The following is an 18,216-nucleotide window of genomic DNA, read 5'->3' as shown; positions in this document are numbered from 1 at the left end:
AACCTTTTTATAGTACTGCTAGTTTTAGATGAGCAGAATGTGATGTTGTCTGTATTTTTATTATTATTTGAAGTAATTAATTATATATAAAAATTTATTTAAAATAATATAATGGTTTGCTTTATATCATTCATACAATATTGTATTATCTATATAAAATATATATATTCCTTGTATTCTCCCTTGCTTTGTTTATATGTAAAATAAGCCTGATCGCACAGCAAATAGATAAACATTTTCATGATTTTTAATACCAAGAACAAGCATAAGATAGCGTTGTCATGACAACGCTATTTTATGAGCTATATTATTGCCCCATGAATTGTTAATATATTTTAACTAACGCTGGATATTTCCACTTCTGGTTTAAATTTAATAACAATATCCTAGCTATGAATAAAGCTGATTGATATAAATTGACTGTTGAAGTCATTCCATTGATTATATAAGAATATTATAATCCTAATATTGAACGATAGACAAAATTGTTGGATGTGATAACTCATGCAAGGAAAATAAATATCAACTACAATCTAACAAATCCAACAAGTATAATAAATTATACTTATGTTATATTATAGATCAACTATAATAACAAAAAAAAACGTAATTGAAAATCTTTAGCATTAGGTGAAATAATTCCTACTGATACCTCTACCAGTCAACTAAAGCACTGCACGAGTTACCAAATCCTTAAACCAATTATGTATACACCTGTCTTTCACCTTTGTTTTTACTTAATTACTCTAAGGACTCTTCGAGTCCATCCAAACCTCATCAAGGAACAACAATCCTCACCAAACCTGGAAACACTTCACCTTGAACAGGACCACAAGGCACACTCTCACCGTCTACGGTAACATGTCCCCTGGACACATCGTCAGGGGTGATTCTGAAAGCCGACACAGCCGTCATGCTGACGTAAGGATCCTGGGCATTTCCTGATTCGTTCAGGTTTGTGAAGTTCTTCCCATCGACGTGGGTTCCTGAACTCAAACCTAGAAGGAATGCCAGGAGTCTTTGGCGTGAGACTCCACCTTTGATGATTATTAGCCAAATTATGCCGTCGTCCAGGGTGGACTTGGGGGCTATACAGCAATCAGCACCTGGGTAAAATAATGATGAGAATTAAAATTGTGCCAGGATAAAATGGATTCAATTGTGATTTGAGGATTTACCGATGAATGTTTGGTAGTTAGCATGGACCATTACAAATTCTCCTTTCAAGGTAACCCACTCGTCTGGTACTTTTGCTGTAAGTGCTGGTATCCTGGATGCAGGTCCGTGCATCATGACAGATCCTTCACTTCCGCCTATGGTGCTATTGTCACCACAAAGAGTATCACCATCCACACTGTGGTAAGAAGAAACCCCTGCGGAAAAATCAACAAAATAAAATATAACTAGTGGTGTATGCCATCGTGCCTTAAGGCAAATTGCTGGAACTTCCCGTACACCCGTAATAATATATTCGAGGAATATTAAATGCTTTCAAATAGGTTTATTATATGTACTGTAACTTTCATTATTTTTGCTATCTTGTTATATCTGAGCAAATCAAATGTAAATCATAAATCAATTTATCTCCACAACATTAACAATCGTCATTTCATTTCGAATTCAATTTCACACAAATAGTTGCCTAAAAAAATTGAAAAAGTGTTCCCGTATAGTCACGGTCTAACCGCATTTGCAAATAATTCTGTGCGACATTTTCACTTATACTGCGCTTAGCTTGGCGGCATTTTCACATTTTCCAATAGTTTTCACAAAATTGGAAAAGTGCTCCAATACATAAACAGTCTAAACGCACTTGAGTAAACATTTGTACCAGAGTGGCGCTTAGACTGTGCTTAGCCTGGGTAATTTTTTAAATTTTTAATCCAAAATTACAAAAATATTTTATGGAAAATAAAAAAAGATGTAATAATTTTTTATCCTCAAAAGCAATTGTTTTGTCAATACAAGCAGAAAGTTTTTTAGATCATTCAAATCGGACGCTTAGTTCACTCAAAAACTGCCATTTTTTGCACATTTAGCTCTGTATCTTCGAAATGGCGGGACCTGTCTTTGCCAAAAACTAATCACCTCTTCTCCCAATCATTACAAATTGAATGTTTTTTAGATCATTCAAATCCGATACTCCGTTCTCTCAAAAACTCGATTTGTATTTTCTGCACTCTTTGCTCCGTATGTTCGTAACGGCTGGACCTGCCTTTGCCAAAAACTAATCAGCACATTTCCCTATCAATAGGGATCGAATGTTTTTTAAATCATTCAAATCGGTTGACGAAAAAATGCAGACACACAAAACACACACACACATCCATTTCTTCTGAGGTATGCCAAAATGTTCAGAAACCTTCAAAACGTCGAGAAATGCAAAAATTTTCATTTTCGATTTTCGGCCCATTACTATAACTACCCTACAGGAAGTTAATAAAATGGAACAAATTGTTAATCAACAATATACTGGTACTAAAGAGAAGTTTCAAACAATTGACAGCATTAGGAAAAAAAATAGGAAATTGAAATTGTCTTTTAATCCTTACCCGCTGCCGAGTAGTAAGTACTCCTCCTGCTGGTAGTGGAATACCACGAATCCAGCCTTTGCCTGCCTTCCATGTAGCTGCCAGTTTCGCTGCTCCTTTGCTGCTGCTGAACACTGCCCTTTGGAGGCGGCGATTCAGTTTCTAGACTAATTGCATCTCCAAATCCTGAATCACACAAATCACAGGTGCCTGCTGAAGAACCCCCACAAGCTGCACATGCACCTAATTAGAAAATTAAATAAATTTAGTGTTTTATTTTATCGGTTGCTTCTGGATAAAACTAGTTTGGATAAAACAAACAACATTTGTGTTGAGGGGGTATTCTAGTGTAGAGCGATAAATTTTAGGTCATTTTTAAAGTGTCGTAAAAGAAAGCAATGAATGTTTTTACTATCCATTTTTTACCACTTGTTTATTAAGATCATTAAAATACAAAACAAGAATTAAAAATATAAAAGTTGAAAATTTAAAAAACTAGCAGCTGATAAAGAGGGGGGTCTCAAAAAATTGGCACCTCAGTCTTGACATGATTTCAGCCCTTCTAGCCATCCGAAATAAAAGAAATGAAAAGATTATTAATCTGCAATGATGTCGCAATCGCCCGAACTAGCGATGTGTAAAATTTTTTTTTTTTACAAATTGGCGACTGTTTGAAAAAAAGTGTCTTTTTTACTGGTTTTTAAGTTTCTCAAATTTTTAAAAATAGTAAAAATTGGACTTTGGAGATAATCCTAGTTCGGGCTATAGATAGGTCTATAAACAAGTTTCTCTGAACATTTCAAGTGAATCGGTCGAGTAGAACTCGAGAAATCGTGTCAACAGTACTGAAAAAGTCTCTTCTGAGAAAAACGCATTTAAAGTTTTTTGCTGTCAAAGTCATAAAATGATATGTTATACTTCTTTTATTTAATCTGTGATTCCTGCTTCATGCATCGGACCTTCTTCTACTTCAAAAAAACTGTTGTCTGCATTTTTCTCTTCAAATCGAGCAGTTCTAGCCTCCATTCAAGCTTTAGAATAGATGTATCTATATCAGATCGTTCAATCCGGGCGTTGTCTCGTCTTGCGCCAATGAATTGAGTTTTTGGCCCAATTTACATTACCATAAAAGTCATCATTTTTAAAATCGGAAAGAAACCTCCATTGAATATGCAAACAGCAATAAATGTTGCTTTTCAAATACCCGAGATCGGGAATGAATATGTTTCGGCGCGAAAATCCAAATCAACGAGTTTAGAGATTCATTATTGTTCTGAGTTTCTGAACATAAACATCGAATTAATAATTCATCTGACGATAAACTGTCTTAAATTGATCTAATGACTTCCTAATGCCTTTTGTCCGATTAGACCCTGCCAACTAGGTTGGAGACCGGGTCAGTAAAATGCCTATATCTCCGAAAATAATTCAAATTTTCAAAAATCTTCTCGTGCCCATATTCTTAGATAACTTTGAAAATATGAAACAAAAAAAATTCGATTTTTTTGAAATTCTACACTAGAATATCCGCTTAAGGTCAAATTGACTACTATGAGAAATTTCAGTTGATGCTATAATAAATTTACCTGCGGAGGAATTCAAATCCAAAAATGACCAATCGTTGTGCGACTGCAAATTATCATCAGAATCATCAATTTTTAGATTCTGGGATATGCTGTGCGTTAAATTATTGGTCCTGTTTGAGTTAATGTATCTCTTGCTTTCACTAGAAAAGCAAAACAAAAATATTAATTAATTTCACTATTAATTGAATAATTAAAATTAGTTACAAATACTGAAAACATTAGTATTTTATAATAAAGTGATACCGGCCTTAGAAAACAATACACAGCACTTCTCGTCTCTCATGATAGTGAATATCTTTCACTAGAAATGTTTTACCATTGTCTTTGAGACACCTCAAAAGTGATAGTAGCATTTTCTAAATTTATTAATTAGTCTAAATAGTTGTTCATGAAGCAATTTAGCTAATTATCGCATCTGTACTATACATTTTTACACATCATTGTTTTAATGCTACATTTTGTATGCATCATTATTTCTGGTGCAAAAAAAGAGAATGTTTCATCTCACCTGTCTGACTCGGTCATCAGTCCTCTCTTTTCCAAAAGTTCTTTGGAGACAGGCAAATACGAAACGGTGCCTTTGTACGTCCTTAGAGTGGCCAATCTTAGAAGACTCCAAATTGTGAATCTTTGGGCTCCGATGGCCCTTAATCTCTCGCTTTCGATGTCGATATCGGCGAGAAGACCCCATCCAACTGATAGGAAGGAATACATTATCTGGAAATTAGGAAAAAAATGTTTGAATAATATTTTGGTAATAGAAAATAGATAAATAAAAAATGTGCATGATTCTAAAAAAACTACATTTATATTATCTTACTAGGCAAATTTATTTATCGCAGTCTTGTTCGTTATTAGAGGTCATCCTTAGCCCATAACATCTGTAACTTAAGACCCCTGACCTGGGATTAGTAGTCAGTACTAATAACCGAACCCACATAGTGTATTAAATATAATACACTATTATATTATATTGTATTAAATATAATACACTATGTTCCATAATATTTACAATTACATTGCCCACAAGTCATTCCGATCATGATGATGATGTAATGTCATGATCATGCCATAATAAATCCCAATTGCTGACCAGTTGTCTGCCAGGAAGGATTCGCGTGCACCGTGTTAATTACACCATCCTGTACTAGAACACCATTATTGGCTCTGACTCGAACATATCTACAAAATGACTACTCAGCTAACCAGCTAACCAGCTAGCTAACGACTATGGAATAAATTTGAATATTCACTTCAATTAGCAATTTAGAGAGATGACAAGTACCTTTGTAAGATTATGGTATTACGTAAGGCAGGAGCGGAAAGGATTCGAGGTAGAGATCAGGTTCTCGTACATCGACTAGATTTTTGTGAGATATGAAGCCCGTCGAGGTGTAATGTTTATATGAATTTAGGCCTTGGTCAGCTCGATATCAAGCGGGATATAATCAAAAAAGGATTTGAGAATGGTTAAAAATAAAGCTGAACTTGTGGTTTATGGCATCATGCCTTAAGGCCAGTTGCTGGTACTTCCCGTACCGTAACGTAATTTTCGAGTATTATGAACTTCCCGTATTGTAGTTATTGTAATGGGCAGAAAATCGAAATTGAAATTTTTTACATTTCTCGACCTTTTGAAGGTTTCTGAACATTTTGGCATACCTCAGAAAAAATGGATGTGTGTGTGTGTGCGTGTGTGTGTATGTATGTATGTATGGATACGAATTTCCAGTCATGTTTTCCGGCGCACGGATCAACCGATTTGAATGGTTCAAAAAACATTCGATTCCTATTGATAGGGAGAAGAGCTGATTAGTTTTTGGCAAAGGCAAGTCCAGCCGTTTCGGAGATACGGAGCAAAGAGTGCAGAAAATAGAAATCGAGTTTTTGAGAGAACGGAGTATCCGATTTGAATGATCTAAAAAAACATTCAATTAGTAATGACTGGGAGAAGTGCTTATTAGTTTTTGGAAAAGGCAGGCCCAGCCATTTCAAAGATACGGAGCTAAATATATAAAAAATGGCAGTTTTTGAGAGAACTAAGCGTCCGATTTGAATGATTCAAAGAACTTTCTGCTTATCTTAACAAAATAATTGATATTGGAAAAAAAATTATTGTTTCAACTTTTTTTTGCAAAAAAAAATTTTTTTGTATATCGAAAATAATTCAGATTTTATTCTTAATTCTGACTAAAGTTCTAATATACTTCAAACAAATAATTTCAACTTTGCAATTCAGTTTATATAATTCTTATAAATATTAAACAATGTTACAATATTAATAACAATCTATTTGAAAACATTCAGTATTCCTCGAACATTTCGTTACGGTACGGAAAGTTTCAGCAATTTGCCTTAAGGCACGATGCCATACACCCCACTAGTTTAGTGTTTTCAAATAGATTATTATAAACACTGTAATTTCCATTATTCTTATTATATAGAAAAAATATAAAAGCTTACAAATTGGATGACGACGTTCATATATGTTTTACATGGAAAGTAAATAAACAAAAATTAATCATTCGGATTTAAAATGAAGGGCATTGTCTAATATTTATAGGAATTGCAAATTTAAAATTATTTATTTAAAAAGGCAAGACCGGCCCTGTATATATATATATATATATAAATATATATATATAAATAATTGTACCAGTTCTACCTGGTATGATAATTCTAAAAAACTCTCCGTTTAATTTAATAATAATAGAACAAGCGACATCAAACCACACATTCTTTGCTACTCTTTCATTGTTCCCATACTCAATTACTCTAATTACTCTACTAATTATCACTAATTAAACATCAAAATCAATTCATCATTGATATCGATTCTGCGTCCTAGATTTTTTCCCTAAATATTCCGAAACCTTGAACCCGTCGTATTTGAAAAACGCGTAGTATTCAAAATTTGGCATCAAACGATGCATTTTGTGTTTTGTTTGGTATTTAGTTATTTTTACATGAAATGTAGTCTTAAGCAATTAACACATATTCGTTATGTTTGAGGACTCATTATTGAGTTTGAGTCGATTACAAAAGCGTATTCGTGAATACTTTTGGATTGGTGGATTGTGCTTTCGGTTTTAAGGCAAATATGGGAAAGGAATTTTGCGGTCATTTTGAGTTCAAGATCATGTTAGTAAAAATTATGTATGCAATTGAATGTTGTGGGTTTCGTACAAAAAATATTGAAAACCATTTTGATGAAATTGATTCTAATTTTGGTTTCAAGTGATTCAGAGGTTGTCTTCGAAGAGAATAAATTTTATCTACCATTGTCTTCAAGAAGTGATTTATCTCCGGCGGCACTTCATTAAGAACAATCATTAACAACATTATATAACACTAATAATTAAATTGGAATTTTCACCTGCCGATGTGCTATTTCGACAAGACAATAATAAACAAAAGCGGCCCGACCTACTGCTTTTGCAATCGAATTTCACTTCCTTGTGATCTATAAACATCTTGTTTTTATTTATTATTGATCTTAGTGTCTTTGAAATAAAACTACCGTAAATATTTTGCTTCACATATGATAATTTAATTTACATAAATTATGTGATATAAATAATCTATGAATATTGATCAATATGTAATAAACATTGGAACTGGATTTTTACTAAAGAGCACGTACTTTATTATAGTTTTTTGTATGAAATCAGTAACGGAAGTTTTTATATTGATGAATCTTTAAAAATTAGGAAAAAAACATTTGGTTTGTTTTTTTCTTCAAGTAAAAGATTGATAACTGGTGGCGCATGGCATAATATATATATATATATATATATATATATATATATATTATTTATCCATGTAAATATTACCTTGTTTGTGGTTTCAACTCGTACCAGGTCCATTGGGGCGGAGCGCCCTTTTACTACGGCCAAAGCTGCTCCCAAAACCGGCTTGGGGCTGTACGGCTCACTGTGAACAAAGAAATACGGTAGGTTTTAAACAATATTCATCATCTTGGTATTTTGCAACAATATTTCACACTTAGAATATTATTATGTTATATAACAAGTCGATGTCAATAATTGCAACACTTTTTCCAATGTTGCAATGTGTTCGGCACTCGATTATTTTATAGCACCGCTCGGCGCTTCCGAAACATTGCAACATTTCAAGATTAGTCTTACTGAGAAATTTTAAAACAATAATAAGATGTTATGATAAAAAAAACTATTTTTTTAATTTATCTTTTGTCCAATTGCTTTTATATATGATTCTACGTTTTTATGTACTATTTTAGGCGTAGACACATTTTCAATGTAAAAGATCAGTTGGTCCTTTTTATCCCACATATAAGTAGACACAAAGACTATATAAAAAAACTGTCGAATCTAACTTGAAAATAACAATATACCTTATAAAACAATTAATTAACGTATACATAAAAAGTGGTTAAGGCAGTGGTTTCCAAACTTTTTTGCAACGCGCCTCCCCCCCCCCCCCGTTCCCTTTAATTTTTCCAACAATTTTATTCGATAAATACTCAACTGTTTTTATTCCATTAATACTCAAATAATTATTTTTCGTTTATTCTTTTATATATTTATTCAAAATTTTTGGTTAATTTTCAAAAATAGTATTTTGGAAAGTGCTGTATGCGCCTATACGTGTTGGAAACCGCTGCTTTTAGGTATAGCTAACTAAACAACAGAACTCAAAACCCAGAAAAACTCACAACAACCAAAAATATTCTTGTTAAAATTGACAGTGTGTGACAACCTCTCTCGTTAAAGCAATGGCTAGTTACACATCTTTTGCCCTTTGCTTTAAAAAAGCATCCTTGAATATACCATACTAACGTCAAAATAATCAATAGATATAAAAATTAATAATTAATAATAATAAATCCATTTAATCTGATAATTTTTTACTAATAAAACGAAGATATAACTGTAAATTAGCTATCGAAGTGTGTGACTTGTAATATTATGCTAATTGTCTGAGTCAGGCACAATTCACTCCTCCATTGTCATTAAAGTTCCTGGTAGTGCTAAAAAGAAGATGACATCATGAATGAAAATGAAAATGTCATATGACGATAATGATAGTTGTAATAATAAACCAAAAGCAATGTCTTCAGCACGCAAAGTTTGGAATTGTGATTTGTCAAGTTTGTTTTGGATCACATGATGAAATTGTATAATGAAAAATAAAGGTTCAATGTTGGAGGAATCTAATTGGAGACTTGAAAATTAACTATTTCAATCGCATGACAAATTTAGAGGTATTTACTAACAGATTTTTTGGTATACTTATTTTTCACATCCATCGAACTATTTTTTCATATTATATAACAATCAGAGTTGTTTATAGATCCTATGAGTTATATGGCTTACACATAATAATATTATTAATAATAAATAAAATAAAATTTAATAATAATAAAATAATAATGAAATAAAATGAAAAAAAATAATAATAAACAAATAAAATGAATTGCAAATAAAGAAAAATAATAAAATAAATAAATAAATAAATAAACAAATTGTAATTGCTCCAATGAGCAATTGACTATGGAAAACATTTTTTTATATCCATCGAACTGAAGAAGTATTATAAGCTGTTGGGGTGACTTTGCTTTGAAATATTTTTCTTCGTCTCTGATACTGCTCTATTTTTTTAAAAAAAGCTTTTTAACTTTTTAAAATTTTCTGCGAATCAAGGGATACGCAAGACCTCATCTTTTAAAGATGCTTTAAATATTATGCTTCATAAAATCAAGACACAAAATTATTTAAGCATTCCTTCATTGTATTTTGTATATTGGTTGATTGTTATATTTAAAAAATGTGAATTGTACATCTTATACATCTAATGCATCTTATTGAACGACGTATCAGTTTATAATAGATAGCAACCCAATCAATTGTTTTATCTCTATGGCAGAATTTTTATTATTAGATTTTTCTGATGAATTTTTTGTCGGATACAGGAATGCTATGGAAGGGCTATATTGTCTTGGATACATATTGCTAACCATATTTCCAAATTGAAACCAATGTTACTATTGTTGAAATCAGGCTGTCGAAAACTGGTATCAAAACTGGAATCTCTGATTCAAAGTCCATAGTTTTAGCTATTAATTTATGAGAAATCCCAAAGATTTGAACATGTCGAAAGATGTCATCAAAAAAAAGTACAAAAAGTAATTCGAGGAAATAGAAAACCAACCAAACCTACTAAAATTTGTTACTGAAGTAATTCTCGTAAACGTCTGATAATAGAGATTGATTTTCAAGGTTCAGATCGATTATATATTCAATCAAAAAATGAACTAGTGGTGCAACTTACCATATCAAAAATTAAAACTTTTAATTTTCTTTTAGAACTCTGAAAAAAATCGATTTTTGAGATTTTTAAAATTATTGAAAACTTTACATTTTAAAAAACATTATATTTTAAATTATTGACCTTTTTGAAAAATTTGATTTTTTTATACTTCAAAATATTTTGGAAATTTTGAACTTTTTTTCAAAGGAATCGCAATACGTTAGCTGCGTAGAAATAAAATATAGAAGTTTAATGATCATTTTTGACCTCCAAATGGCATTTTTTTTACTTTTTTTATTGGTACTCCGAAACCGCAAGGCCTGCCTTTCCAACAATTTCATCAGTCCTTCATTACGTCAATACAAATAAAATGTATTTTGAATTATTCAAATCGGACGTTCCGTTCTCTCAAAAACTGTGTTACCATATTTGGTACTTTTTGCCCCGTATCTCTGAAACGGTTAGACCTGCCTTGGCCAAAAACTAATCAGCACGTCTCCTTATCAATACGAATCGAATGCTTTTTGAATTATTCAAATTGGTTGACCTGCGTTCCTAAAATCGTTGACGAAAATTTGTATCCTCATACACACACATGCATACATACACACACACATCCATTTTTTCTAAGGTATTCCAAAAAGTTCAGAAACCTTTGAAACGTAAAGATATGCAAAAACTTTCATTTTAGATTTTTTTGCGATTACTATAACTTACTATACGAGAAGTTAAAAAAATGTATAAAATAAAAGTAATTAGATTTCAAAAAAATCCAGTAAACACGTTACATAAACCAAAAAATATCTCCAGCGCCTATCTCCTTGGATTCGCATCCAACTATCTATATCGTCCAGGTTCAAAAGTCAATCAATCTTCGAGACGTCGACGGCAGCAAAAATTAAATAGATTAATGCCATCTTATCTGTTCTGGTTTTATCAATAAACCTAATATGTACGTCATGGCAGAATCACTTTAGTTAATTTCAACATTAACATTAACATTATTCGCATACGGTTGCTTGTTATCTATGTACGTGATACAAGTAGCATTAGGTGTTGTCACAAATCAAAACAGCTCGTCAGGTGCACCCGTGATTACTTTGAGATAAGAATTAAAATAAAATAGATAAGCATTTTTTTATTTAATGTTTTTGGTGAACTGGTACATTGGCACCAGAAAGGAAAATTACATGCCTAACGACGATGGTACTGTATTAAAGCCCTTTTACCATAAAAGGATACAAATGATTTTAGTTGATTCGATTTCGGTCTCTAACAAAGTGTTAAGAGGTTTCTGCGGGAAGGGAGGGTTTTGCAAAAAATCCCAAAATATCATGTGGTGGAGAGGGGTATAGTAAAATATAATGTGTATTTATTTTTTATCTGAGTTTAAAAAAATCCAAACAATTTGAAAAAAATGTTAAAAAAATTTACTAGATTTTATTTTTTCTCGTAACTTAAAATACACGCCATGTTTGGTGAGGGGAAGGGGTTAATTTTGAATATCACCCAGAATCAATAAAGGCGAGAGGAAGGGCAAAAATCCTTAAAAAATCGATCACGTGATTAATGGACGCCTCCTGAACTAGAGGAATATTGCAAATATTTTGGAATAAAATGCCCAAAACAAATACATAATTAAAATAAATTAGATTGCTTGAGAGTACTTAAAAATAGCACAGAAATATATTTTAACCCTTTCCACTCGGTAATTGCGAGAATAATATGTAATTTGCCGGCGGTATCCGGAAAGGGTTAAAACCCAAAAATCTCTGAAAATCCATTTTTTAACCATACAAATTCGTTAATCCTTTGAAATAGAAAGAAAATTGTATGCAAATATACATACACACACATGCCAATTTTTTCTAATCACCAAAGTATTCAAAATGTTAAATGATATAAATATTACAAATTATATTTTACCATTCGTGTATTTAATAATCCACCTTAAGTTAAAAGTAACTATAAATAAATTTCTATATGACTTTACGTTTCAGGACATTTTGGTATACCTTAGAAAAAACGAAAAAGTGTGTGTGTATGTATGTACAAATACAAATTTTCGTCGAATTTCAGGAACACAAATCAAGATGGAGAGTCGTGCTAGTTAGCTTTTGGCGAAGGTAGGTTTTGCAACTTCGGAGATACGAGGCAAAAACTGGTAAAAATAAGAAAATAATACAAGTATATAGGTAGACAAGTAATTAGGTAAAAAAGTAAAAAAGAAATACGGTAGACAGGTAGGCAAGTTGGCAGCTAAACAGGTGAACAGATAGACAGGTAGATTATATTGATTAAATTAATAAATTGATTATTAATACACTTCGAGAAGTTCATGCAACTTGCCACAAGGCTAAATGAAACTTACATCTAGTTTTATTTTATTTTATACATCTATTTTTGCTAAAGTGAAAAGAAGGTCCAAAAATGTAAGAGTACGCCAATAATCATTAAAATCAATCAACATATTATTTTCAAATTTAATAATCTACTTCAAAAAAATTCCAAATAACTATTTATTAATTAGCTTGTGTCGTTGAAATATTTTGTTATTTAAACAATTATTATCTACTATGTTTATTAAATCATAGATACGAGTAAATTTAATTATGATTATACACGGGGAATTTTCTAAATAGTTTTCAAACCGGTATCTACAATTTTATTTTCGTAATTATAATCTAATTGTAAATATTATTTATGCAAAATGCGTATATGTATATCATTCAAAATTACGTGTAATTTGTAAATAAATGCTCAGTAGCTATTTTAATGAACATGAATCTATGAAAAATGCTAAAAAACAGTTTAAAATGAATCGTTCTATTTAAATAAATGAAATTAAATTAAAGAATAAAAATGACTTACAACAATATGGATTTTTGTAAAATAGAGAAAATAAAATTAGCAATACTTTTGGCAACAAACTTCGGGACTAATAAATATTTATATAACAAAGTAATATTATAAAACCGTTTTATATAACATTTTACAACGTCATAGTTCAAGGTATAATGCATTCAATACATAATATTATTATGAATTGCTCAATGTCACATAAAAACGCGCTTTTTCTCATAAAAACATTAAAATTTGCTCCGTCATTTATTATGAGGAATAAAAATTACATTTTATGTGTAACCATTATACATTATGCCATGATACCTGCGATGAATAAATCTTATTAAATTAGATGATTTGTAGAAAAATATAGAAAGACAGTTAAATGGCGGGAATAGCTCAGTCAGTAGCATGCCTGGCTCGCAAGCCGGGGATACTCGGTTCGAGTCCTGGCACTGACAGAATTGTCATAGAAAATAGGATAGTATACGATATATAAAGATAGTATAAAATATGAAAAATGTAGATATTGCTAAATACTCTAAGGTCTAAGCATTTTGCAAAGATGTTATATTTATATATAAGTGCGTATTAAGATTAATATTGCTTTTAATTGTTTTCTATAGTGTTCAATGACACAAATGATAAATTTACAGCCATGAGCATTTATTTATCATATCAAATTAAATTGATTAATTGTTGCTAATTAATAATAGTCTACAACTAGGTCAATTAGTACAGAGGATTAATTTTATCATACCAAGTTAATAAAATAGAAGTTGTTTTTTTGTTAAATTTATCAAACTAGTAGTTTATGTCATAGGTAATTTAATACTAGTGGAATTAAGATAAAAAATTTGGACAAAATTCTAAATTAATTGATATTAAATTTTTTCGAGTTTTCGAGAGAACAAACGTCCGATTTGAATTATTCAAAGAACTTTCTGCTTGTTTCAACAAAATAATTACTTTTAGAAAGAAAATTTTTTGTAAGGCTAAGTACTAAAGACTTGTACTTAGCCTTGATAAAATTGTTTGAAAAAATTATTTTGAAATTGACAGAAAATTAAAAAATTAAAAATGGTTTGAATGTTATGTCGAATTCTCAAAAATAATTACCATATCCACATTTTTTTTTAACTCTAACTCTTATTGTTAGACTAGACATATTAATAATGTTTTAATTAATTAAAATGAATTATATTTTTTACTCCCATAGGCTAAGTTATAGTAATCGTTCAAAAATCGATAATGAATTCTTTTTGTATATCTTCACGTTTCAGAGGTTTCTGAACATTTTGGCATACCTCAGAAAAAATTGATGTGTGTGTTTGTGTATGTGTGGATACAATTTTTCGTCGACGATTTCGAGAGCATTTGAATTTTTGAAAAAAGCATTCGATTCCTATTGATAAAGAGTGCTGATTAGTTTTTGGTAAAAGGCAGCCGTTTCGGAGATCCAGGAAAAAAATAATTTAAAAAAATGCCATTTGGCTGTCGAAAATCAGATATTTTGTAATTTGAATTAAGCGATATGAATGTGTATCAAAAACTTGCAAGAAATTGCAAAATTTTGAAAAACAAAATAAAAAAATTTAGTTTACATAAAAATACCAAGTTTTCAAAAAATATCAGCAATGTCATAAGGAATTTTTTAATATCTAATTCTAAATTATCAAATTTTCTCAAAATTTTTAAAAATAAAAAAAAAACAAAATCCTCAACAAAATCAAATTTCTTTTCTGAGCTTTTTTCCAGCAATTACCTTACGGAACGATGCCATACACCACTAGTTTTTCTGTTAATTAAAATACATGATTTTGTTCTATTTTTATTCGATTTTAATTATCCATTATAATATATTTATGGTAGTAATATATTTATACGTGAACAGAGGACATATTTAAATGTACTAAAAAAATTTCGTTAATATCTACCTTTGTTATCATTAATTACATTGTTGGAGATACAAAAAAGTGTACAGTCGTCTGATAACCGAAATCCATTACGATGTTTGTTATGTAATCCAAAATGTATGTATATTATGGCAAAATATTTACCATACATATAACATATTTATTTAATAATCGCAAATCTTGAGATATAAAGTGAGATAATTCAAAATTTCATCAACACTTCATCTTCGATCTAATACATTGCTGTGTATAAAAAAATTACCATTCGCAAATTTTTATCATCATTTTTATTTCATTCCATTTTATATTGTCCAGAATTATCTTTCAAAATATTCTAGGTAGTTTTTGTCAAATTTCTTTGAATGAATTTCAAACGCCAAATTCAAATTTGCCCATCTTTATGAAATAAGTTCTGGTTTTCATAGTATTTCTGAAATATTTATTATTTGAAATGCGGAGATGCCATGTAATGTTTTCATAATTGACTTCGATTGATAGATAGATTTACATCCCATATTCGAGATACATTAATTAGTTTTGCAGTTTGTAATAGACAGATGAACATACAGAACTATTAATGGATACAGATTCAATGCATTTGCCTTCATCTGTGAAAATCTGTCAAAATTGAACAATCTATCTTAAATATTCGAATACCTGAGGGGCGTCCATTAATCACGTAATCGATTTTTTAAGGATTTTTTGACCCTCCCTTCCCTTGGTGATATTCAAAATTACTCCCCCTTTCCCACCAAAAGGAGGAAAGTTGTAAATTTTTTTAATTTTTTTTGAAAATGTCTATATTTAAAAAAAATCAGGTAAAAAATAAATAAACTTGATATTATTCTCTACCCCTTCCTCCCCCACGTGATATTAAGTGTTTTTTTTTTGTCAAATCCCTCAAAACTCCCTAAAAACCTCACGTGATTAATGGACGTCCCCTAGTATAAGATATATTCTTAAGTTTTTTCATAGTATATAAAATCAGATAATTCGAAGATCTAAAATGACCAAAACTGGATTTTGGAACCATTTTGTGTTAATAACGATAGGTGTCAATTCCAATTAGTTTAGAATTTTGAAAAAAAAAAGCAGAATGTTATTTACAAAATGTCTATTTGAAATTGTAGTTCAAGTAAGATATATTGGCTTGGAGTAATTTACACATTTAAAATTTGCTGTTTTTTATTATATATTTTATACGCATACTAGACTTGCTTTGCATACTAGACTGTCTTTTGTCTACGTTTTGTACCTCTTGTTCCCATACAAACTTCCGTTAAGCATTACTTCAAGGGGGGAGGCTCTAGAATAAACAACTTCTTTTCAAAGAACGCAAATTATTTGAAAGAATATTACCTATTTATTGAACTTGCTGTATGCGTATACACATTTGTTTTCCTATCTCCATTATGTTATTAATTAATCTTTTTATCTGTGATATCAGTATCAAAAGTTTTTTTGTGGAAAATTAGAGATGCTGATAATCCACTTGCGTAAAAGATATTTTATGATCGCTGCGATTAGTTTTCAAAATTATAATTAATAGAGAGATGATATTAAAAAAATATACACAAAAGGTTTTAAGTATGAAACGTCTTGAGAATTTTTACTATTTGATCACAATGACATCGGCCAACTTATAGCAAACCACTATTCTTTTTGCTGCTTGATATCGATCTAACCGAGAGATAATCGAGATAAGAGATTGTAATTTTTTTCAGAATATATAGCTTCGAATATATAGAATATATAAAGCACGATGCCATACACCGCTAATTTAACTATTACAATCGATAGAATAAGGAAGAGGATCAAATAAAATCGGCACAATAAACTGTTTTGACATTTGAAAAGTCCATCCATTATGACATAATGAAAAATAATGATCATTTGATGAATCCCAATTCAAATAATTGAAGAGTGCAAGTCACTTTCACAAATAATTAGCTTTATCTAAAAGTTATATCTAGAATCAATGTGTTAAAGGTTATAAATAATGTGATTGTCAGCATTTCCGCATTTTTTTAGGGTCAGTACCCAGTAAATAAAAATTTGTGAAAAACAATGATGAAACTACATTATCGAACGTCCATTATTTTACAAATCTATAAATACCTTTCGTTTCTGCAAGAAAAATAAAAAACTAAGAACAAAAACAAGATTTGCATTTCGAATCAAATTATATTAAGATAATTTGAACTCGATCTGCGTCATCCTAACTTCTATTCAATCTGCGGTCATCAATTGAGACCTCATTCGCAAAAACGGTTATGAAAAAAAAATCAACAAAATTATCGTATTTTAATATTCCGGTATAAATTAATACAGATTTTGACCCATAAACCGCTTTCACACATATCTCGTTTTGTTTTTTAATTCGTGGTGTTGTGTCATGTATCGGGTTTGTTCAGGGCCAAATCTGATCGAAGATGATTCTTTAGAAAAATGAATTTATAAGTCGAGTTTTTGAAATGTAATGAAAATGAAAAGTCGGTTACATGTTTTATGTCGTATAGTGATGCAAACATAACATTAGGTAACTTTGTATTGTGATTTAGTAAATAAGGCAAAACACGACTGCATTAGTTAAAAAAATAATAATCTGTCAAATTGAAATAAATAGGGTATATTCACTGACATTAAGGCAACCGTCGCAGACTGTTCATTTGTCAAGGTAGTTTAAAAAAATGAACTGAAGTAAAAGACTTCAGTGTTAATATTATTTTGGTTCAATGTTATGTCGGCATTTGCGCAATTTATAGATTAGTTTTCCGGTATTATAAACATTCGTACACAACCTACTATACATATATGATTTTTTTTTTTTAAAACAAATTTCGCAATTCGAAAAACAACTATGAAAATCAGCTCCCATCTTAAAAATTCAAAGAGGTCAAAATAAATTATGACTTAGGGTCCTTAAGGCAAATTGCTGGTACTTCCGTTACCAAAAATTTATATACTTTGAAATAATTTGAAATTTTTGAAAAAAATGAATTTTTATACTTTGAAATAATTTGGAAATTTGGAACTTTTTTCAAAACT

The 18,216-nt window shown here is 30.4% G+C and overlaps 1 protein-coding gene across 1 annotated transcript in view; it reads right to left on the bottom strand.

Moving 5' to 3' along the window:
- Positions 1-537: 537 nt before the first annotated feature.
- The window catches only part of LOC113363328 (sphingosine kinase 2-like), a 40,940-nt gene continuing 23,261 nt past the window's right edge, over positions 538-18,216 (bottom strand). Inside the window, exons 3-8 of the mRNA XM_026605823.1 lie at positions 7,951-8,050; positions 4,626-4,834; positions 4,118-4,257; positions 2,553-2,774; positions 1,179-1,373; positions 538-1,106 (exon numbers count right to left, since the gene is read on the bottom strand). Of these exons, the coding sequence (XP_026461608.1) occupies positions 778-1,106; positions 1,179-1,373; positions 2,553-2,774; positions 4,118-4,257; positions 4,626-4,834; positions 7,951-8,050 (1,195 nt within the window). The 3' untranslated portion in view covers positions 538-777. The remainder of the gene's footprint in view (positions 1,107-1,178; positions 1,374-2,552; positions 2,775-4,117; positions 4,258-4,625; positions 4,835-7,950; positions 8,051-18,216) is intronic.

The sequence above is a fragment of the Ctenocephalides felis genome, unplaced genomic scaffold (assembly GCF_003426905.1).
Source record: "Ctenocephalides felis isolate EL2017-DRISC unplaced genomic scaffold, ASM342690v1 CF-g0.4_SCAFFOLD_00845, whole genome shotgun sequence".
NCBI lineage: Eukaryota > Metazoa > Arthropoda > Insecta > Siphonaptera > Pulicidae > Ctenocephalides > Ctenocephalides felis.
This window is presented reverse-complemented; position numbering and strand designations above follow the sequence as displayed.